The sequence below is a fragment of the Pelobates fuscus genome, chromosome 1, assembly GCF_036172605.1.
Source record: "Pelobates fuscus isolate aPelFus1 chromosome 1, aPelFus1.pri, whole genome shotgun sequence".
Lineage (NCBI taxonomy): Eukaryota > Metazoa > Chordata > Amphibia > Anura > Pelobatidae > Pelobates > Pelobates fuscus.
Genome location: NC_086317.1, coordinates 122,757,720 through 122,782,238, shown reverse-complemented (window position 1 = coordinate 122,782,238; position 24,519 = coordinate 122,757,720). Strand labels below are relative to the sequence as shown.

General features: G+C 40.2%; 1 protein-coding gene across 1 annotated transcript in view; it reads left to right on the top strand.

Annotated features, from left to right (window-relative positions):
- ADGRG2 (adhesion G protein-coupled receptor G2) overlaps positions 1 to 24,519 on the top strand; it is a 148,544-nt gene that overhangs the window by 112,274 nt on the left and 11,751 nt on the right. The window contains exons 17-24 of the mRNA XM_063444698.1: positions 7,355 to 7,412; positions 7,523 to 7,557; positions 8,903 to 9,009; positions 11,053 to 11,110; positions 11,431 to 11,606; positions 16,935 to 17,127; positions 17,848 to 18,004; positions 19,039 to 19,182. Of these exons, the coding sequence (XP_063300768.1) occupies positions 7,355 to 7,412; positions 7,523 to 7,557; positions 8,903 to 9,009; positions 11,053 to 11,110; positions 11,431 to 11,606; positions 16,935 to 17,127; positions 17,848 to 18,004; positions 19,039 to 19,182 (928 nt within the window). The remainder of the gene's footprint in view (positions 1 to 7,354; positions 7,413 to 7,522; positions 7,558 to 8,902; positions 9,010 to 11,052; positions 11,111 to 11,430; positions 11,607 to 16,934; positions 17,128 to 17,847; positions 18,005 to 19,038; positions 19,183 to 24,519) is intronic.

The window sequence follows — 24,519 nt, the reverse complement described above, 5'->3', positions numbered from 1 at the left end:
TTCGAGACTTTTCCTGACTTTTAAACTACACGTTGGTGAGCGGACAGGCTTTATTATGGCCGTCTAAACACTCACTTTACCAAATCTCTGAAACAATAAAATTTGTAATCCACAAGGTTCCTCGTCACTCCGACTGAGTCGTGCGTTTTAACCGGATCTTGCAGGGATTCTCTGGATCTGCTGTAACTTGCCAAGAATCGACTGCTGCTGGTTTAACCCTGGAGTGATGTATCCACGGAGTCACTTCGGCTACTTTTATCGCTGTAGGGGTAGACAAAAGAACAACATAAGGACCTCTCCACTTGGGCCCTAACGGTACATTATTCCACTCTTTAATCCACACTTGGTCTCCTGGGTGGTAACTATGAACTGGGGGATAAATATTCACAGGTAATCTATCTTGTACCCATTTCTGTACCTCCTCCATAGTCTTACCCAACTCTACAACCTGCTGCCGGGTAATTCCTTCTCCCAACTGACTCAAATCCCCCCTTAAGTTACCAAGTACTTACGGGAGGTGGTCGCCCATACATGATTTCAAAAGGAGAGAGGCCCATCCTTCTGGTAGGTGTACTGCGGATTCGCAATAGAGCTATGGGCAAGAGAACGTTCCACTTAAGTTGGGTTTCCTGACACATTTTAGCCAACTGATTCTTAATAGTTCTATTCATTCTCTCTACCTTACCAGAACTTTGGGGTCTATATGCCGTATGAAGCCTCCACTTTATACCAAGCATATGAGTCAGTTGTTGTAGGCACTGATGAACAAAAGCTGGACCATTGTCCGATCCTATAGAGCAGGGTAGTCCATATCGGGGTATTATTTCTCATAGCAGGAATCTCACAACTTCTCCTGCTTTCTCTGTACGAGTAGGACATGCTTCTACCCAGCCTGAGTAGGTACACACAACTACCAGCAGGTAGCGATGTCCACCCGATTTAGGCATCACTGTATAGTCAATTTGTAAATCAGACATGGGGAGTCCCCCTATAAACTGGACTCCTGGTGGCTTTACTGGTCCTTGTCTTGCATTATTTTTAGCACACGTTACACATCTTCGTACAATGGCCTGAGTCAAGTTGGACAATCTTGGTATGTAGAAATGTTTTCTGAGAGATTCTTCTGTGCTGTCTCTCCCAGAATGTGTCCCGTTGTGATAGTTCTGGACAATTTCTACCGCTAGTGATGCTGGAATGACTATTCTTCCATCTTCTAACTGATACCATTTGTTCTCCAAATACTTTCCAGGTTCAGTCTTTAACCACTCCTCTTCTTGAGCTGTATAAACTGGAGTCCATTGAGACAGTGGAGTTGGTATAAGAGCAGCTATATGCCCCACATACTCTTGTCTTCCCGATTCAGCGGCACGCTTAGCTGCACTATCTGCCATCCGATTTCCTTTGGTTACATCACCATCTCCTCTCAGATGCGCTCGACAATGTATAATACCGACTTCTTTCGGCTCCCACACTGCTTCCAATAATTGTAGGATTTCAGCTGCGTACTTGATTTCTTTGCCTTCTGAATTCAATAGTCCTCTTTCTTTATACAAAGCTCCGTGGGCGTGAGTGGTTAAAAACGCATACTTGGAGTCCGTATAGATGTTCACTCTTAAACCTTCAGCCAATTGTAATGCTCGTGTCAGTGCTATCAATTCTGCCTTTTGTGCTGATGTTCCTTTTGCCAGTGGCCGAGCTTCTATCACCTTGTCTATCGTTGTTACTGCATATCCTGCATAGCGGATCCCTTCTTTCACATAACTACTGCCGTCGGTGTAATATTGAACATCGGGGTTCTGGATGGGAAAATCACGAAGATCTGGTCTACTTGAAAATACTTCATCCATCACTTCCAAACAATCATGTTGACTTTCAGTAGGTTGTGGCAAAAGGGTAGCTGGATTTAAGGTGTTTACAGTCTCTAAATGCACTCTTGGGTTTTCACACAACATTGCTTGATACTTGGTCATACGGCTGTTACTAAACCAATGATTTCCTTTGTAATCCAACAACGTCTGTACTGCATGTGGGACTCGTACATAAAGTTCTTGACCCAGAGTGAGTTTATCGGCTTCAGCTACTAGCAGGGCGGCTGCAGCTACGGCTCTTAGACAAGGTGGAAGTCCGCTGGCCACTGCATCCAGTTGCTTAGACATGTAGGCAACAGGTCTTTGCCATGATCCCAAGTACTGTGTCAATACTCCCACAGCCATTCTTCTTTGCTCATGTACATACAGGTAGAATGGTCGTGTGTGATCAGGTAGACCTAATGCTGGGGCACTCATCAAAGCCTTCTTCACATCTTCAAATGCCGTTTGCTGTTCTTGAGTCCATAAGAAGGGGTCGTGCTCTGTACCTTTAATAGCTGCATACAGAGGTTTTGCCAGTATCGCGTAGCTGGGAATCCATACCCTACAGAAGCCTGCTGCCCCCAAGAATTCTCGCACTTGTCTTCTATTCTTGGGTATCGGTATTTGGCACACAGCTTCTTTTCTCTCTGGCCCCATAATTCTTTGACCTTCAGAGATATGGAATCCCAGATATTTGACAGTTGGCAAACACAACTGAGCCTTCTTTCTAGACACCTTGTATCCTGCCTTCCAGAGAATGTGTAGTAGATCGTGTGTTGCTTGCTGACATATTTCTTTTGTAACTGCTGCTATCAACAAGTCATCTACATATTGTAACAATACACACTCTCCTGGGATAGACTCGAAATCCAGTAGATCTTGACTTAGAGCTGAACCAATTAGGGTAGGTGAATTTTTAAACCCTTGGGGCAGTCTGGTCCAAGTCATTTGGCGTTTTGAGCCCGTTACAGCGTTTTCCCATTGGAAAGCGAAGATACATTGGCTTTCTGCGGCAATTCGGAGGCAAAAGAAGGCATCTTTGAGATCTAGGACTGTAAAGTAAGTAGCCCCGCCCGGAATTAAAGCAAGCAGGTTATATGGATTGGGCACAACTGGATGTATACTAACAACCGCATCATTGACTGCTCTCAAGTCCTGCACAGGTCGATACTCATCTGTACCGGGCTTTTGAACGGGCAGCAATGGGGTGTTCCAGGGGGAAGTACAGAATTTTAGGATACCATACCGTATGAACTTATCCAGATAGGATTGGATGTTCTTCTTAGCCTTCTGCGGGATGTGATATTGTCTTAGGCTCACTGGATAAACCCCAAGTTTTAGTTCGATTTTAATAGGTGGAATATTGCGGGCCAGTCCTGGTGGGTTGTTCTCTGCCCAAACTCCTGGTATGTTGAATAAGGATTCATCACTCCTAGGGTTTTGGCTAGTCAACGCTGTATAAAGTCGCCACTCTTCTTCCTTTGGTACGGATAATGTCATAATACCTGAAGGTCCATTAAACTTTAAGGATGTTGTTCCATTTGGTAGGAACGTAATCTGCGCTTGTAATTTGGATAGCATATCACGTCCCAGCAATTGGACTGGACATTCAGGCATATAAAGGAATTGATGTTTTACTACGTGGCCTCCCAATGTACAGAGTCGACTTTTAAGAACCGGTTTTTCAGCACTTCTTCCAGTTGCTCCTATTACGGTAATAGTTCTTCCAGATGGAGGAGCAACTAGATTAGTCACCACCGAATGTTCAGCACCAGTGTCGATCATGAACGCACTCCTTTTTCCCCCTATTGATACATCGACCATAGGCTCCGCTCGACCAAGGGGGATGGAGCCCGGTCGGTATCAATAGTCCTCCATGACCGTGTCAGCCAATCCTACAAAGTCCCTACCTTCTCTATCGCGGGACCTTTGCGCTGCTGGAAAATACCTATCTTCCCTAACACTTCCTCTGTTCCCATTGCTCCCTCTATTACCATTACTCCCTCCGGGGCCTCCTCTACCTCTCGCTCTGCCTCTAAAATTTCCGTAACCTGCCCTGGGTCTGTCTCTCTCATACTGTTCTCTTCGCGGGCACTCACTTCTCCAATGCCCTTCTTCCCTACAGTATGCGCACTGATTTCTACTCAGGAGTTCCTCATTCCACTTACTATCGCCTCTATCTGGGCCCCGTCTATCTACGCCTGCGATCGCTACCGCTAGCATATCTGCCTAGCTTGTGGTTTCTCAGTGTACGAGGAATTGTGGGTCTTCCAATTCAAGAGATCGGTAGTCGTGAACGGGACATATACGAAGACTGGGTCAGCATGTGCCATTTGACCTGCGGCATCGATATAGGCTGACCCAGGATTCAGACGAAGAGGCATCTGATAATGTTTTAATTGTTGGGTACCGGTCAGTTGTCGGGTTAGTATAGGGCTACGTGGAGGGGCGTCAGTTAGAGGTTCCGGTCCGGGGGTAATAGAGCATGAGGATGTGGGAGCTTGGTTTTGGGAAAAGTTAGTGAATAGAACACTTCGAGCCGAGCTAGAAGAAGCTTGACCGGAAGTTTGAAATGGCGCCAAATCAGGATATTCAGATCTAACGGGGGTGGGTTCTGGTTCCGGAAGGGGAGATTTAGTACGAGAGGGGGTGGATTCTGTACTGGAGGAGGAAGCGGAAGTGGATGGGGGCAATGGGGGAAGGGGTGCAGGACTTCCTGCATTCGCGTCACTTCCTCTTAAAGGAAAGTAAGGGGGCGGCAAAGGGATCTCGGACTCAGGGGGTGTGTCCAAAATGGGCCTAACACCAGTCCTAGTGGACAAACAAGTCCTGGCCACCATGAGGCGACACTGCTCCTCGTGGCATATCTGAATCCATTTTGGCGAGTCGTTTACGGCCTGTCTCCAACAATCAATATAAGGAAACTGCCCGTAAAGTTCAGGCCTACCTGATACAGCCACGTGTACGCGCTGTACCAGAGTTGGATCCAAACTGCCACGTGGCGGCCATGCCGCAACCAAAGTAGGCCACTCCCTAGTGCACAAAGTGACCAAACGTACAGGAGACATTTTAACCCCAAAATCACATGTTTTAAATCCCTTTTTAAAATGCTTCACCATACAACCTAAGGGATCCAGAATCGTTGACTCCGACGCGCCCATACTTATCAATGGAACGTCGTTGACAACGAATACTATGCACGCGTTCTATTAAACAGTCACACCCGTTTCCTCTGACAACAGCACCACGTGGTACGGTTACCAAGTGAAACGTACACAATAACACAATAAACACTCAGGGAATTCCCGTACACACACAGCTGTTACACCAGTCACTAAATAATCAATATTATGCCCTTTGGCGAAACTATACAGTCACCCACGCTATAATTCTCTATATATGAATTACCCGTCTATAACACACCCCAGTAACATCGTCTTTTACAAATAGCGGTTACAGTACGGTTAGCATAGGTCAAAGCACAATTTAAGGTCACAATACAATTATTAGTGGTTATGGTGTTAAACATGCATTAGACGACAATGATTAGTACTTATATACAGTGTCAGTAAATATACAGGGTTATGGTACCGTGCACTATGATACAGCAACACACTATTAACACTCTCGCTAGACGGCTGAGCTCGCGCTATCTAACAAGATATACACTTTACTAACAATCTTTAACACATTTACAATCCCAACTAAACTATTGGCCAGTACCTTGAATGGACTACCTAAAACTATATACATCCGTTTTGGTTAGCCACACTGCCCAAGCACCACATATAGCGAGCTAGAGGACCGAATTTACACAGACGCCTCTTAGTCGATTACTATCAAAAATCTAGTGGGTTCCAAATTTACACGCCTTCCCACTTAGCCAAGATAGGTTGAGAGCTAGCGAACCGAATTTACACAGACGCCGCTTAGTCTCCCGGTCCCTCCGACCTAGCGAACAAAAATATACACCCTAGAACGCTAGTCTAGACAAGACACCGGTGTCCGGCTAGGGCTATTTACACCAGAACCCCGCCTGACTCCAAACCAAATCAAACGGTCTTACTAAAGAGCGTTCGATTGAGCGGTGCGCCTTCGCTCCTTCCCTCCGACAGAGGGGGCAGATTCCATACACAGATTTAAACCCCTTTTGGGCCTACCGCACAATCGGTATACCCCTAGTGGGTCTGCCGTCTAAAACAGCAGTTGTCTTACCTCCTCGTTCCTGAACCTGAGTTCACACTCATCGACGGGGACACCCCAGCACTTCTTACGTAGAGGCCGATGATCTCCTGGACAACAGACCAGTGGCGCCGAGACGAAGGGAGATCCACGAAGAAGTTCAGGGGTGCAGCCGTAGAGAACGTGGGCAAAGATAGACCGTCTCACGCCTCTGCCTCTCAGCTACCGTTGAACGATGAGCTTCCCGGCCAATGCACCAAATGATACCGGAGAAACTGACGGAAGCAAAGCACAGAGAGATGGACACAGGTTTCTTCAGGAAGGAAGAGATTCTTTATTGGATCACCGATCGGGACTCAGAGGGACTTATGTCACCAAAATACAGCAAGTTCTGAGCCCCGGACAATAGTGCAGGCTCCTTATATAGGCACATAACTCCTCCCATATTAAGCTCCACCCGCACATTCTCTTGACCAATCAATACAAATAAGAATTAACTTCCTGCTTGACCGCATGGCCTGTCCAGCACAATGGAGGAGGGGAATACTATATCCTGTATTCTTGCACATGCTCCGTACACTACTGATCGTATTTTGCCTCGTGCAACCAACTGATCGATACGTCAGCATATGCACGTACACATGCCACGTGGTAATCTCGGCCTACTAAATTTATTTTTACCGAGATTCCACCACATTTAAACATAGTTTGAGTGAATACTTAAGCTGGTCTTCTCAAAAATCTCACTTGCTTGTGAATGGTCGTTTCATTGTTTAGAGAATGATTGTTTTTAGATAATATGTCTCCATACACTGCTTCAATTTACGTGCAGGGTTTTTATAAGTACGGTTTGTAAGTATAGTCAATGAAGCTAAAGTCTGATAGATGCGCCAACACCCTTAAGGCAGATATATATTACCACCTTTTTTAATATACTGTGTTTATAATGCATTTTTTGTGCTCATTAAAAGAGTATGCTTTCTGTACATATACGTGCTAAAAATGTGTATCACTTGAGCAAGTCCCGATTATTTTCGACAAGGAAGTAGCTAAGATATGTTAGCCAATCCCTGATCTCCCATTTATGTCACATGCTTCCTCCAATGTATTAAAGGTGCAACATAGTCATACAGCTGGACAATGACTTCTCCAGAAGTTAATGGTGACTGCATTTCACATTTGTGAGTGGCTGCCAATCTTTTATTCTGGCAAACATATCCCATGTGCATTAGTCAGTAGTGAGCATCATAAAATTGTTGTTTTAGTTCTTTTTCTCTTAAATGTATTCGTAGACATTAACTTTTGCTGACATATTTTTACAGTTTTTCAGAAATTAGCACAGCTACTACAGGGAATTTTCTTCCAAATGTTAACATGGTGGTAAGTGTTTGCGATTAGATTTTTAAATACTTTTTTATTTACTCTTAACTGTTAACTGTTTCTGATTAATTGAGAATAACTGCTTATTTTTTTCTTTTTTGGTAATAAAGAGCAATCCCACTACATTAGCATCAGGGAACAGCAGGTATGCATTTTCTTTTTGTACTATTTTTTATGCATCTTCAAAATAAACAATGTTTACAGTGCATTGATATAGTTTTAAATATAACATTATATATTGCCATCATTGTACATGGGAAGGATTAATATTTTGCTGATATAAAATGTTCTTTGAAATCTCTGAAAACTATTAGTAAAATGTTTTGTTAATTTTCATATAGAGCCATGCCCTGCCCCTTTTTTGGCGATTGGAGTGTCCCAAAATGCTAACAGCTGCTTATTAAAGAGATTAATAGGATTATTCATTAAAGGGTGAATTCAAAGCGAACCTCAAATTTAAGGTCAAATAGCAAAAGCAGTGAAATTCTCTGTCACCTATGCTTACAGTTCATCCAGCGGTGGAACTACCATGGTCGCAGGGGTCGAATCTGCGACCGGGTCTGTCACTCCGGGTGGCACGGCCGTCCTGCGGACCCCTGAGACCGCGTTGCCCGGTGAACGTATGGGAGGAGCAGGGTAGACGTATGGGGGGTGGCAGGGGTTAGACGTATGGGGGCGCCCCTGGGCAATTTTAGCACCGGGGCCCTGTAGTTTCAAGTTACACCTCTGAGTTCATCCACTCTGGCCCTACATTGTAAATGCACTTAGAATTCACCTTGAATTCTCATTATAGTAAATAACCTTGTGTGTAGTCATTATATAAGACAGAATATTTTTTTTCTGTCCGTTTTACAATTGTTATATAGTACACCTAGTACAATCCGAAGCTGACTGTTAATTCCAATATACATGGACATTGGAGAAAATAAAACCTTAAAATCAGATGTTTTCTGGAATTAACGCTACAAGTGGTTCAGATATGTATTTTTAGGTTTTTTTGGCTGCTCTAGAATAGTTGAGGTAGAGAAGCAAATAATCCTTCCTGCTTTCCATCTGCAGACAGTACTTAACAGGCAATGGGTGCCAGCTTATCACCCTGCATCTGCTGCCTGAATCTGCACTGCTTTGGATCCATTGAGCAGGCTAGAATAAAAAATTTAATTCCGCTGCCCCCGCTGCCATGCTGGTCCTTGTCAGCCAAGACCTCAATATGTTCTTGGAATAGTCACAGTGATGGTTTTGTTGATAAGAAGCAGAGAATAAAAAGAGACGATACTTAATAAGCCACATTAGTGCAACTGAAAGGGACAGACTTGGGGACTGATTTATATAGTCAATTATAACTATTCTCAAATGAACACATGATTATTCGCAAAAGCTTTCAGAGAGATGGCTGACATTTATCATTAAAAAAAAAATTTTAAACAATGAAATATCGTTTTTACCTCATAATTTACATCTGTTCATTTTTGCACATTTGTCATTTTCAGCAAAAGCTGCACACTGATTGTAGAAAATTCGCGTGGCGTTTGTGACATACAAAAACAAATACGTGACAGAAATGATACCTACAAGATTTCAGAGATTAAGAAAATTGGTAAGTGAGCACATGCTTTGTTTTACTTTTATTTCATATCTTTACATCTGTCCAAATATGTATTTTAACATTGTAAAAATATATTTTCCTGAAAAACTCATTTGGATTATTAGCCAAATTTTACCTTTATTACTCCTATGATCTCCTTGTTCCCTTGTTCCCCTCCTTTCTTCCATAAGGACATGTTTAGTAAATATAAACAGCATTGTAAATCTGACAGGGTTATTCACTAAAACCATGGATTGTTGAGAATTGACAAGTATATTGTAGAGGTTTGGGCAAAATAGCAGAGTTGTAAAAAAAAAAAATTCTTAGTTGGAGTAAATTTCAAATTCAGAATGTTTTTGGCTAATCCACAATTCCTTGTTAAATGAACAAACCTGTCAAGGTTATTCACCCACGAGGAAATATTGCCCAAGAAACAGGTGCTGCTAACCTTGCATTAAGACTTCAGTGTCACATTCAAGCCTTTTTACCTGAGCTAGTTAAAGAAACCGGCTCAAAATGTGAGTGTGATATCATTTATACCTACCTGTATACAGTGATATCTTGCTAAAGAGAGTTCTCTCTTTTCTCTCCATCCACAGGGACATATATCCTCCAATTAGGGTATATTTATATCCGTTATTTTACCACTTTTATATATACACATGGTGCATGTGATTGACACTTAAGGTTTTTAAGTGTGTGTTTATGGATTTATTCCATTTTGCGCTGTTCACTTTTTCTATTTTTTTGTGTATTTACCGTATTTATCGGCGTATAACACGCACCGGCGAATAACACGCACCTCATTTTAAGAAGGAAATTTCCCCCCCTCCCATAGTATTCTCCCCCCCCTCATCCCATAGTGTCCCCCCCCTTTCCATAGTATTCTCCCCCCCCTCCCATAGTATTCTCCACCCCCTCCCATAGTGTCACCCCTCATCCCATAGTGTTCCCCCCTCATCCCATAGTGTCCCCCCTTTCCATAGTATTCTCCACCCCCTCCCATAGTATTCTCCACCCCCTCCCATAGTGTCCCCCCCTCATCCCATAGTGTCCCCCCCTCATCCCATAGTGTTCCCCCCTCATCCCATAGTGTCCCCCCTTTCCATAGTATTCTCCACCCCCTCCCATAGTGTTCCCCCCTCATCCCAAAGTGTTCTCCCCCCTCCCATAGTGTCCCCCCTCCCCTTGTCCCATAGTGCACTTTCCCTTGTCCCATATTACTTACCTGTTTTCAAGCGTGGGCCGGCTTCACAGCACGCACTGCGGTACAGGAACTTCCATTTCAGGTTCCGGTTTCCGGCGGGACTGAAAGGAAGTGTGCACACTTCCTTTCAGTCCCGCCGGAAACCGGAACCTGAAATTGAAGTTCCAGTACTGCGGTGCGCGCTGAACACCGGCCCACGCTTCAAGACAGGTAAGTAAATATGGTATATCGGCGTATAACACGCACCCATAATTTTCCCCCTATTTTCAGGGAGAAAAAGTGTGTGTTATACGCCGATAAATACGGTATATGGTGAAATTGTAGTGATTAATTTCACAGTGAACATAGCTGCACTTTTTTTTTTCACTTTCTAGCGCCGGTTTGCACAGTGACTGTGTGTGACTGTGTGTTTTTTGTTTGTAGAATTCATCCAGATGTCCAGACTGATTTGCAGTGGCAAATCTCAAAATTACTAAAGCCAAATACGGACGTAATTCGGTCTGCCCAAGTAGATCTGCAGCAATCATCTGGATACATTCGGTGTTTGCTAGAAGGAAGTGTGCAATCTCTGATCTCTGGCCACAGAGGCCACAGTGAGTGGCCAGTCACCCTTATTTAGTGTTAATTTGATTGAAAATTGCTTAACACTGAATGCAGAGAAAGTACCAGGGGATTATAGGCACTTTAACTAATTCAATGAGATTAAATGGTTATCGTCCCTTTAAATAGTTAAAACACACAAATAAATAAAGACTCAACAAGACCACCATATTACTAGAAGGGAGGTTCTATGCAGACATTCCACAAAAAAAAGCATTGAAGTAATTTTTTTTTAATTTTTTTTGCAGGCTGCTGCTGTCTTCATAGTTGTCCTGAAAATATTACTTCCTTTCACTCCTTAACCTGGTAAATTGGCACAAAGATTTTCTATTAAGTATTTTTATATATTTGTTTTAATTCAACTAATTACATCATGGTGCAAGATGGCAGTGAGACTCTTTAATATTAAATATGTTTTCAGCAATAATAATGCTTAAGGGCTTAAGCATTTCCATATATTGTTATTTGTGTCTTATTGTCTTATTGGTATTTTGTTGACATACATGCCACATGTAACAATGATGTTAGTAATATATATATATATATCTTATATGTAATCTTATTTGGGGTTAAAAAGCAGAACTTATCATACCATATAATTAATTGAATACATTTCTTTCTTTTAGTAATTATAGTGCCATTTATACCGCCGTAAATTGTTCTGGAGGTAGTCCTGGCTCCGGCAGCGCAACGAGCTCCATCACAACGAGCTCCATTAGCTATTTTTCCAAAACTACACAAACCATTGCATTTACCAACATATCCACTTTGTATACCACAAATATACAAACAACCTCTACAGGTAAATATCAAATGCAGCAAATGTTAGAGTTAGCATTAACAGGTTAGAACAATGTGTGCTTCTTTTATATACAAAAAGTCATGTAAAACGGTCCAGTATTCTCGAAAGAAATTACTCAATGTGTGAGAAGAATAGCAAAACAACAGTGTAAGTGTATACCTTCATTTCTGTATTCTCAAAGGAGAATATGTTACTTGGAACTCAAAAACTGATGGCTGCCTAAATTGCCATCTTAAAGGAACAACCACCAAGTCACACAAAAAATGTTCCTAAAAAACGTAAAATATATGTAGACCAGATCTAGGCCAGGGATCAAAATTTCCACTAGACATTGTAGATGAGAGATTCACCCCTGGTGAGTATGCTATGGCTTTCAATGGTAAGTAATTTTTAAGACCTTGTGCTTGTAGCATAGGACTTCAAATTCTAACCGTTTGTTCCATCAACTTCTTTTGTTATCAATCTGTTCTTTTTTTGAAGGATTTAAGACCACAGTCTGCTCCTGTATGGAGTGACTCTGGTGTGACCTTGGGATCTTGTCTATAACGTGATAGCATACAAATATGCCCGGATATATATTCTTTTTGCATTTTTAATATTGTTTTATGAAGTAACATAACTGTCCTGTAAAATATGAGGAAGTGAAGGGTGATCAGAATTGCATTGTATCTCTGCAATGGAGAGAGCATGGTAAGATTATCTCCTTAGAAATAAATCTTTCAGGTTACAGGTACATGTGATTTTTAATTTTAAAGGGACACTATAGTCACCATATCAACTACAGCTTATTGTATTTGTTCTAATGAGTATAATGTCTAGTAAACAGTGAGTATAATGTCTAGTAAACAGTGAGCAGCCTATGGCTGCTCACTGTAAAAAGAAACTACAAAAAAATAAATATATATATTCCCCTCCTCCCCCGGCCCCCACCCATGAGCGGCGGGTGGGGGTCCTAAGTTAGAATAAGGGGGGACCTATTGTCCTCCCCCCCGGCCCCCACCCATGAGCAGCGGGTGGGGGCCCTAAATTTAGAATAAGGGGGGGACACCTATTGTCCTCCACCCCCAGCCCCCACCCCTGAGCGGTGGGTGGGGGCCCTAACTATCAATAAGGGGGGACACCTATTGTCTTCCCCCTTCCCCCCGGGCCCTAAATAAAAATGTTACCTCCTCCCCCCAAGAAATAACCCCTACCTACCCCCCTCATCCTAAAAATAATGAGGGGGCACCCTTATCTAAATACCTGTAAAAAAATAAAAAATATTTAACTTACCATTTGATGTCTTCTTTCTTCTAAACTCTTCTTTTTTTTTTTTTTTAAATAGTTTTTATTTACAGTATTTTTTTTTAATACAAAAGACAGGACAAGTGTGACATAAATAATACACTACAACACCGATGGAGGAATTACCACACGGACATCCTCTTTCGGATAAACGTACAAAGCACAGAGTATTTTGGTTGGGTCATATACATCTGATGGATAACTATTACTGTTCCTGAAAAATTAGACTTAAAATGTCAATATATCAAGTCATCCCATATCTGAAGTATCAATACTCGTGCAGAAAACACCAATACAAACATATATATATAACCGGACAGAGATAACGGAGATAGATCATCGGGTCTAAAATTCTAAATTCAGAGTTGAGTGAAGATTACAAATCAATAATGAATCTACTATCAATATCAGATAGGTATATGGTCAGGGAGCGAATATTCACAATTCATGCCAGCCCCTTAATCCTATCAATAAGATTAGCATATAACATAAAAGTATCTACATTAGGGTAATCACTCATAAGTATGATCCCTTTTTCCATCTCCAATTGGTATAACAATTGAGCTAAAACTTAGGGGTCTCTATTAGGGGTCGAGATGCTTTTCCAAGATCTCGCAATAAGAATTTTAGTAGCTAATAAGCAGTGTAGAGTTACGATTTCATGAACACCATGTAATTTTCCCCCATAATATGGAGGAGAGCAATTTCTGGTTTGTGCTCTAATCTAAGCCCCCCAATCCTATATATTAAGTTAAATGAGGTACTCCACAGAAGCTTAATTCTAGGACATGCCCACCAAATATGAAGCATAGAGCCATCTTGTTGAAAACACCGCCAGCAATTTGGTGGGTTGGAAACCGATATTTTTGCTAGTCTAGTCGGTACCAAGTACCATCTGTACATAATTTTAGTAAAAGTCTCTAGGATGTTCAAGCAATGTATAACTTTTTTTGTCATCAAAAAGGATTTGCACCAACTATCAGGCGAGATATAAATTGCCAAGTCATTTTCCCATTTAGTTAAAGCCTTAGGGATAACTGGGGTACCTTTTAGTTTAATTAATTCAGTCGCCAAAGAAAACACCTTTTTAGCGAGAAGATTTTTCTAAACAGTTTTCCCGCTTGACCATTAAGGACTAATAGATTGTCTTTAAGATAGCTCTTTAATCGGAGGTAATTAAATATTTCTCTGGAGGGTAGATCCAACAAAGCTTTGAGTTCTTCAAAGCTTTTAAGTTGATAATCACTATAGAGATCTTTTATCTTAAAATTAGGATCTTTGTACAACTCTTCTTTTTTAAGCCCCAAAAAAGGGCAAATAAAAATCCATAATAACACACAAAAAAAAAAAAAAAAAGTGCAATTTTTTTTATCCATCTTCACCCATGGGGGGGCCGCTCCACGCAGACTGAGCTCTTCAGGGCGGGGGATGGCTTATAAAGTCTTGCCCCGCCCTGCAATTAGGCTCAGATCACTCTGATTGGTGGGTTTAAGCCATCCAATCAGAGTGCTCTGACAGGTAAATGAAGAGACTGACAGGTAAGTCTCTACATTTACCTGTCACAGCACTCTGGTTGACTTGAAATCCACCAGAGTGCTCTGTGTCATTTTACACAGCGTGGGAAAGTTATTTGGAATTCTCCCACGCTGTGTAATTTGACTCATACTTCTCTGATTGAAAGTAACCAATCAGAGTGTTATGAGTCAAGTTACACAGCGTGGGAGAATTCCAAAGAACTTTCCCACGCTGTGTAAAATGACACAGGGCACTCTGATTGGCTGGATTTCAAGCTAACCAATCAGAGTGCTGTGACAGGTAAATGTAGAGACTTACCTGTCAGTCTCTTCATTTACCTGTCACAGCACTCTGATTGGATGGCTTAAACCCACCAATCAGAGTGCTCTGAGCCTAATTGCAGGGCGGGGCAAGGCTTTATTAGCCTTCCCCCGCCCTGCAGAGCTCAGTCTGCGCGGGGGAAGGCTTTTACAGGTATTTAGATAAGGGTTCCCCCTCATTATTTTTACGATGAGGGGGGTAGGTGTTATTTTTTTGGGGGGGAGGGGGGTGACTAGGGATTTGGGTAAATTTTTATTTAGGGCCTCACCTGCCGCTCAGGGGTGGGGGCCAGGGGGGAGGGCAATAGGTCCCCCCCTTATTCTAACTTAGTGCCGTCACCCACTGCTCAGGGATGGGGGCCGGGGGGGAGGACAATAGGTCCCCCCCCTTATTCTAATTTAGGGCCCCCACCCACCGCTCAGGGGTGGGGGCCAGGGGGAGGACAATAAGTCCCCCCATTATTCTAATTTAGGGCCCCCACCTGCCGCTAAGGGGTGGGGGCCGGGGGTAGGACAATAGGTCCTCCCTTTATTTGTATTTAGGGCCCCCACCCACCGCTCAAGGGTGGGGGCCAGAGGGGAGGACAATAGTTCCCCCCATTATTCTAACTTAGGGCCCCCACCCACTGCTCAGGGGGGAGGACAATAAGTCCCCCCTTATTTATATTTAGGACCCACACCCGCCGCTCAGGTGTGGGGGCCAGGGGGAGGACAATAGGTCATCCCCTCTTAATGATATTTAGGGCCCCCACCCGCCGCTCAGGGGTGGGGGCTGGGGGGGAGGACAATAGGTGTCCCCCCCCCTTATTTTACTTTAGGGGCCCCACCCTCCGTTCAGGGGTGGGGGAATGTTTTTTTTTTTTTACTGTTTAATAGACATGCCCCTACTCGCGGTATAGCAAGTAGGGGCAAAATTTACTAATACTAAGTAATTTTTACTTAATATTAGTAAATTTGGCTGAAAGACCAATTTAGATCTTTCAGCCTTTTGGTAGATAGCTCCCTAATACCGTGGGAATTAGGGAGTTATCTACTTAGCGGCTGCAAGAAAAGTCCCCAGGTGCCGAAGTCCAGAAATTCTGAAATGCCAAACCGAACCGAATGGCCAAAGTTCCGATTTGCCGAAGTCACGAATTTCAGAATGCCGAACCGAACAGAAATTTTTCCCCATGCACATCCCTAGTTTTTAACTCTATAGGATTGTACATAGATGTTTGTGTTCCTGACCCTATAGTGTCCCTTTAACATAGTTTTGCACTGAAATAAACTGCAAAACAAAACCAACTCTAAACATGAGATGGTCTGCAAATGTTTTGAGAGGCCAAAAGTCTGCCCATTCAAATTTTTCAACACTCATGTACTTTGTATGAAAGGAAATACTAACAGGTTAGTGCCTTATATCCATTACTAAACAACTTATTTTAGTGCATCAAAAACAAACTGCTACATTTTACATCAAGGCTAATTTTACAACTTTTTTGAAGTGGTTTTGAATTCACCACAAACCAAACACTTACAGAATAAATCAGCCATAACGAGACAGTGTTAGTCACAAATGACATAGTACACATGAATTGCTGCATCAATGAAGAGAGGAGCCGCACTCAGTCCCAGCAGCCACCCGTTGCTCCGGAGCAAGACCAGCAATCCCACAATGATAAGGCAAAAAAGCAAATCTCCAGGCACTCAAGGTGTTCAAGCCGCAGGCAGTTTTAATAGAACAGAAAACAGCAGCTATCACATAAGGAAGGTGCAGGTTCCAAGGTGCTGTGCATACTATGCTGCAACAATGAAGAAAGGAGCCATACTCAATCCCAGCACCCACCGGTGCTCCGGAGCAGGCTGCTGTTTTCTGGTCTATTAAAACTGCCTGCGACTTGAACACCTTGAGTGCCTGGAGATTTGCTTTTTTGCCCTATAGTACACATACATGACAATGTATGTGGTGTCATTGTTGAATGTGTGCTATGGAGAACATAAAAAAGATGTAAGCAACAGAGCAGAGAGAAAATAAGTTTAGTTGTGTGATTTGCTTCCTTAATTTGTTAAACACAACCTTCTACAGGTACAGGTAAAAAAAAAATAACAAAATAAGCAATTTTATTGCTGTTTTATGTTAAAATGGACAAATTTGTATTATAACATTTGTTTAAGGTGTCTTCATTAGAATATGTAATGCACTATTTTTCACAAATCATTTTTGTTACAGCACTCGACTTTAACAGGTTAAATGACATTTTGACCTCTGGCAATCTTAATTCATCTATTGTGGATAAAGTTGTGTCTGATATTGAAAACATGTTATCCGGAGAAGTGAGTCCTGAGACTGCAACTCAACTGGTTGGTGTTTTAAACAACTTTTTGAATATTTCCCAAGACCTTATAACTCCAGTAGCTAAAAGGTAATTATATTACAGTTTACTTCCATTTGTATACAATCACAAAGGAAACCCCTTGAAAGGGACACTTTCACATACCAGTTCCAGATTAGAGGGGACAGTCCTGGTTTTCAGGTCCTGTTCATTTATTCCTGGTTTATTACCTGGTGTCCCCAGATTGTCCTCAGAAAGTACAATGTGAGCACATCTTTAGATATGCTTGCCCACGCAGACTGCACTCATGACATTTAGCCCATGGGCACAGTTTTTTTTTTTACACTGTGCACTGCGCGTGGGCAGCCCTGTATCTATCTATCATTGGCATAGGATAGCGTGTGCCAGGTCTGCACAGGCACAACTTAATGAAGAGCAAAATTGTCCTTTCTGTCTCCCTGTTTATGTTTCTATGGACACTTTTGTAAGAGTTTGGGCTAGCTGGTTATGTTGTTAAATAAAATACAATTCATGTGTGCATCTCTGTATGCCTACAGTTTGAAGAACATTTTGTTTTAAATTAGCATTTTTTAAGTCAAGTTTAGAGGATCCTAAAGTATGTGCTGTAAACACCTGTCTGTCAGTCTGTCTGTCTCACTCTCTCGCTTCTAGATATCTATCAATCTAATATATCGTCTAGATACATCTCTCTCTCTCACAGTGTCTGCCTTTCAGTGTATGGATCTCTGTAAATCTGTGTGTGCGTATGCATGAGTAATTGCGTAATTAATATGAATTTTATTTTGGCAGGTTAATAAAGATTGTGGATAGCATGGGTATAAAATTAACATTTCCCGGGTCAGCTATAAACATCACATCAAATGCCTTGGCGATTGCAGTAAATAAGATCAATGCCACAGTTTTCAGTGAAACATCCTTTGGTGTTGTCTCTTCATCTGGTTTGCAGGTACATAAAGAAAATTGGAATGCCTTTTCCTGTTCTTTGTAAAATATATTTGATATTTAAATGCGACTTTACCTTGGGTTATGATGGGTTTATGTTTTACATTATCAAGATACGAGGTTGATAATTCTATGGCAAGAGTGGGTTGACATCTTCATCTGCAATGGGAAGATGCTATCCCCCCAATAGGCCAATTCAACAAACTTAGGCCTTAGTGAACCAACGTCATGGTCATTATGTTAAGTATCTTTTAGCCTGTCCTTGTGTGTGCGCTTTACTTTGACTTCTTTACTTCGTTAGTCCAGTTGATCAGTGTATCCTGGAATGAACGACAATCTTTTTGTTCTTTGGTTTTTGTGAAAGCTGAACAGCTTGGCATAAGGTTTTTCAAGTCCAAGCAAAACTGCCTGCCTTCCCATTTCACATAATATTTACTTGATTTGCTAATCAATGGGGGTTTCTAAGTATCCAATAAGATCAACTAGTTGCACTTATACACACAGACCTTTCACTAAAGTCATTAGCACAAAAACAAATAAGGACACTTCTTCTTAAAGAAATAACTAAGAATAGCCTCAATTTCATATGGTTGGATACGTTTTCCAAATGATTTAATATTTTTGGATAAACTTAAAAATGATATTAATATTATAAAAAATATTGTAATTTTGTAATATTTCTATATGTTTTATATATATTTATAAATGATATGTTTGTAATTTAATACATTGAAAATATATTTTAAAGTTTATGCAAAAATATTAAATCATGTGAAAAGCTAATCCAAAAATATTAAATTGAGGCAAATATACAGTTGGTTAAGTGAATTTTCCAAAAAGTTATGTTTGCCTTGGTTTTTATCATATTCGTGTATATTTGTTTCTTTAAAACAGTTTTGGTTGTCACATGTTGGTGTACAGGAAAACAATGAAAATTATAGCAAAAATAATACTATTAAACTTTGTTAACACTTGTGTATTTCAAAAACTGCACTAGTATCGTCAAATTCTTTCTTATTTATTACACAATTTTTACAGGTGTCTTTAGGTTCTGAAGAACCTTTCAACAGGGCTGGAACCGTCATTCTTCCTGCATCTTTATTGAATGGTTTCTCATCAACTGAGAAAGTTAATATCTCCAGAATACAGTTCAACTTCTTTGAAAATACAGCATTCTTCAAAGTAATATTTATTTATCTTTATTCTGCTAAGTAAATGCAATTAAGCAACAAGTTAGTACATTTGTTGAACATCCTACTGATTAACATCATAGTACATGTCCATGCAAACTCTGAAAGGTGGCTTCTCATACATAATGTGTGGATAAGGATGTCACCATTAAGTACCAGTATAAATAAACTATACAATGAGCTGGTAATATCATCAGCATATGTATGGACTAAGCAATAACTAATTTAAATAATCTATGCTCTTCCAGATAACAACCACAATGTATGGGACAGCTGCATGTGCATCCAAAAATACCTAGCTAGAATTAAGAGATGCCTTACATGTAATTTTGGGGTGGTTGAAATGACACATTTTTTGAAGGGTTATTTACTAAATACAATTACTATGGCTTTTCTATTCAAATTCACTTTGAATGCTGACAATTCCCACTTTAGTAAATAGCTTGGATGGTCTTTTTAAAGCCATGGAACACTGGAAATGTTTTATAGTGTCTAAGTGGAATATGAACAAAATGTTCTAGCTGAAACGAGCTATAAAAAGCTTGTTTTACAATTCTTCTGAAGTTTTCTGCATTATTTATATAAAACAGCAAATAGAACATGGACCCCGCACCGCCCACGCCTCACCCTTCTCTCAATCCCTACATTGGTTTCCTGTAAGATATAGGGCTCAATTTAAAATTCTGGTTCTTGCTTTCAAATCTCTACATAATGCTGCTCCCACCTATCTATCCCCTCTAATACACAAGTATGTCCTGTCTAGGCCCTTACGCTCTGCTGAAGACTTACGTCTATCTTCTGTCCGTACTCCCACATCTGATGCTCACCCAGTCTCCACTCCTTCAAAAAATCATTAAAAACCCACTTCTTCCACAAAGAGTAAAATGACATACATAACTCGACCTACTGAGAGGGAGGGGCGATGACGTGACGACGCACGCCGGTCACGTACCGCGGGAGGTGAGGGGAAAAGCCGCGAAAAAGATAAGGAAGCCGCGAGGTACCTGAGGCTGAGGGTCTATGGCGGCGGTTGGCGGTAGTTGGAGGTAGCTGGCGACGGACGAGCGTACATGCGGTGGCAGTGTCCAGATAGCGCAGGAGAGATCTCGGTGGCATGGTGATACAGGACAGGGAAGCCTGAGGCTGGTGTTAACGCAGTGAAGGGGAGCGAGCGAGCAGACACACGTGGTGGACGGACAGACGAGCAGATCGGAACATCCAGTACGGCAGCAAGCCAAAAAAAAGATGACATAAATAACAAGCAGAAGACAATATAACTGCAAGTATACAAAAGGCATATTAATAAGCTGAATAATGTCTGTATAATCAACAGAAAACCATTTCACAGGCACATTTGAACATAGACTTGATAAACTCCACCTTACTGTATACTCCACCAATAGGATGATATATAATGTTGAAATATACTGATATATACTGATATATAGATATAAGGAAAGTCCACAAATAGGAGCGTGGAAAAAGGCTCCAAATTAATCTCAGTTGCGAGACTAGTTCCCACGGAAGATAGGTGTTTAACCTATTTTTATTATTGAAAACTCCGTTAACAGGAGTGGGTAAAGGAGGTTCCAAATGATTTTTGTTGAGAGAGCCTCTCGGATGGAAAAGCGAGTTTAACTTAACCGTCACCCAAAAAATAGTTAAGACGGGAAAAAAAAAAAATGGAATAACACAGAATATACGGAACGTTAAGTTCCATGTACTTGTTTAAAATAGACATTCGAGAAGAAAAATCACTATTTTGTAAATCGCCTGTAGCTATCTGGAGAGCTGAGGGATAATTGGATAAAATTGGATAAAATTATATATTTCCCTCTATAAACGCTCTAAAATCTCTAAAAGCTCACCTGATGAATGTAAAGTTGTTAAGAACGAAAGTTAAGACAACTGGAGCCTAAGAAAAAAACGCAATAAAACGCCAGAGAACGCCAGAGAACAATTGACAATTGACAATTGAAAGCCGTGGAACGCCGTGAGACCCTAGTTCCTGAAATCAAGATACCGGACACAATCAAGCGAAAGAAAGACGGAATAATCAAATAAAAAATGTTTTTTGTTTTTTTTTTGTTTTCCTTTTTTTTTTTTTTTTTTTTTATTTTTTTATTTTTTTTTTTTTTTTATTTTTTTTTTATTTTTTTTTGTATATACTTTTTGAGACTTCAACTGTATACTAGACCCTGATATGGACAGAAATAAATTAAAAACAAATGAGAACAAGAGACAGTTAGAACAGTCCTCCCAAAAATTTAATGAGGTAATTAAAAAGGCAGGTCTTATGGATACTTGGCGCATTTGGCATCCTATGGAAAGGGATTATACCTGTTTTTCCTTCCCGCATCAGGTATATTCAAGAATAGATTATATATTGACAGAAATAAATATCGTTAGAAGGGTCAAGAAAATTTTGATCACTAATATCCCATGGTCAGATCACAATGCTCTAATTCTGGAAATTAAAGAAGAATTTCCCAAAACTAGATCTAACTGGAGATTGAATGAAAATTTGTTAAAAAAAAAACAAAATGTGGACATAATACAAAAGGCTATAGAAGAATATTTCAGAGAAAATAATAATTCTGAGACCTCCTTATCTACGCTCTGGTGTGCGTTTAAATGTACAATCAGGGGAAGCTTTATAAAAATGGGCACAGAGGAAAAAAAAAGAAATTCACAAAACTTGGCACAACTTTATATGGATCATGATAGATTGGAAAAACAGAATAAAAAAAAAATATCGTTTGAAATAAGTAAAGAATTAAAAAAATAAAGGAAAATATTAATAACATATTGATAAACAAATCTAACCTTGCGTTAGAACGTTTAAGAAGAAACTGGTATTATAAAGGGAATAAAGCGGATAAACTACTAACAAATAGATTAAAAAAAGAAAAAATTAAAAAAATTATTTCAAAAATAAAAATAAACGGTGAAGAAGTAGTCCTGTCGCCAGAAAAGATCGGTGAAGCATTTCAAAAATATTATGCAGAGCTATATAATTTACCCGGGGGAAATAGCACTGATGACATTTCTAAATTCTTTACAGAACTCAAACTCCCGCATATAACAGAGGCTCAATTGGAAGTATTAAATAAACCTGTCTCACAAAATGAAGTTGAATCTGCAATTAAAAAATTAAAATCAAAAAAAGCACCAGGACCGGATGGGTTTAGTAACTGCTTTTATAGAACCTTTAGGGATAATATAATAGAACCTCTTACCAAACTATTTAATGACTTTATGTCATATGGAAATATTCCCAGTGAATTGTTAAAAGCCCATATAGTTCCAATCCCAAAGCCTGGGAAAAATTTGGAATTAGTAATAAATTATAGACCTATTTCATTACTTAACAGCGATATTAAAATCTACTCCTCTGTTTTAGCAGACAGGTTATCTAACGTAATAACTAGTATTATTCATCAAGATCAGGTGGGGTTCATATCCAGCAGAGCCCCAACTTCTAATATTAGGAGATTGATAGACGCGGCAGATATGGCAACCAGACACAAGATCCCCCTCCTTGCCCTGTCATTAGATGCCGAAAAGGCCTTTGACAGGGTAAGGTGGGAATTTCTGGAGAAAGCCCTATCCAGCTTCGGATTTCAAGGTAATATCACTAGGGCTATCATGGCTCTATATACAACTCCAACGGCTAGGGTAGTGGGAAGCGGATTTTCCTCCGATTGGTTTAAGCTAACAAATGGAACTAGACAGGGTTGTCCCCTGTCCCCAATATTATACCTGATTAGTCTCGAACCACTAGCACACAGAATCAGAGCGGATGATTCTATAAAAGGAATAGAATTAGAGAAGGAATCATTAAAGCTTACAATGTATGCAGATGATGTGGTACTCACCCTGAGAAATCCCGTGAAATCCATGGAAAAGGTCATGGATTCCATAGAGGAATATTCACTCTATTCAGGATATAAATTAAACTTAAACAAGTCTACAGCACTTTCATTCAATCTTACATCGAATATTAAACAAAAGTTATTTGACAAATTCGGTTTTAACTGTGAAAAAAAAACCATGGAAGTTTTGGGCATAGAAATTACTAATGAACCGAATAGTATTATGGAACAAAATTTTTTAAGGCTAATGAAAAATACAGCAAAAACCCTGAATAATTGGAAGGGAATTGAAGTATCATGGTGGGGGAGAATAAATATTATAAAATTCTATATATACCCAAAGTGGGTGTATCTCTTCCGCATGCTACCTCTCTCTTTTGTTCAGAAAGTTGGTTATCCTTAGCACAATCAATTATTAATAAATTTATTTGGGGTCAAAAACGTCCTAGATTGAGTAGAAACCATTCAAAATTAAAGATAAAATCGGGTGGACTGGGAATTCCACAATTAAATCATACTTGGAGAGCTTGTAACATAGCACATGTAATAATAACCCAATCCGATGTAGCAAAAGAACAAATTTGGTTTAAAATGGAACAGAGTCTACTAAACGACGAAATAAAGGAGGATATATACTCTCTCTTCTGGAAGACAGACCATAAAAAAAACCTTAGACAAGGTAAATATGATAAGGGCTTAATCCTAAATAATTTAATCCCCATATGGTACAAATTAAGAAAAGACCTAGACCTACAAGGTAAACTGCTTCCTAGCATTGAGTTTAGACAGTTGCAAAAAAATATAATGGATTTAAACATTCAGAGCTGGATCAACGCAGGGGTCAATAAAATCAATAATATAATAGAGAACGGTAAGATAAAAGACTTTAACACTTTAACAGACGAATATAAGCTACAAGCCAAAGAGATATTTACCTATATAAGAATAAAGGGGTATCTTAATGAGCACTTAATAAAAAATTATTCAGCGAAACATTTAATACTTGAACAATTATTAAAAGACCATACTATTATTAAAAAGTTAGTCTCAAAGTGTCTTAATTTAATAGAAACTGACCCAGAAGAAATCATTGGCCTAGTGATATCAAAATGGGAGAAGGAAATAGATAATAACATAAGTTATGATGACTGGATGAAAGCACTGAATTTGACCATAAAAAATGTACACTGTCTGAACTTAGTGGAACTTCAATATAAAATCATGAACAGATGGTATTTAACGCCAGATAAACTTGCTAAAATGTACCCGGATGCATCGGATAAATGCTGGCGCTGCGGGGATCATAAGGCAGGAATGCTACATATATGGTGGGAATGTGGTGAGATAAAAAGATTTTGGGATATGGTAACTATAAATATTGAATCATGGACAGGAATTAAGGTTGACAAGAAACCACAGTTATTTCTGTTACAACTACACATGTCTCAGAATTT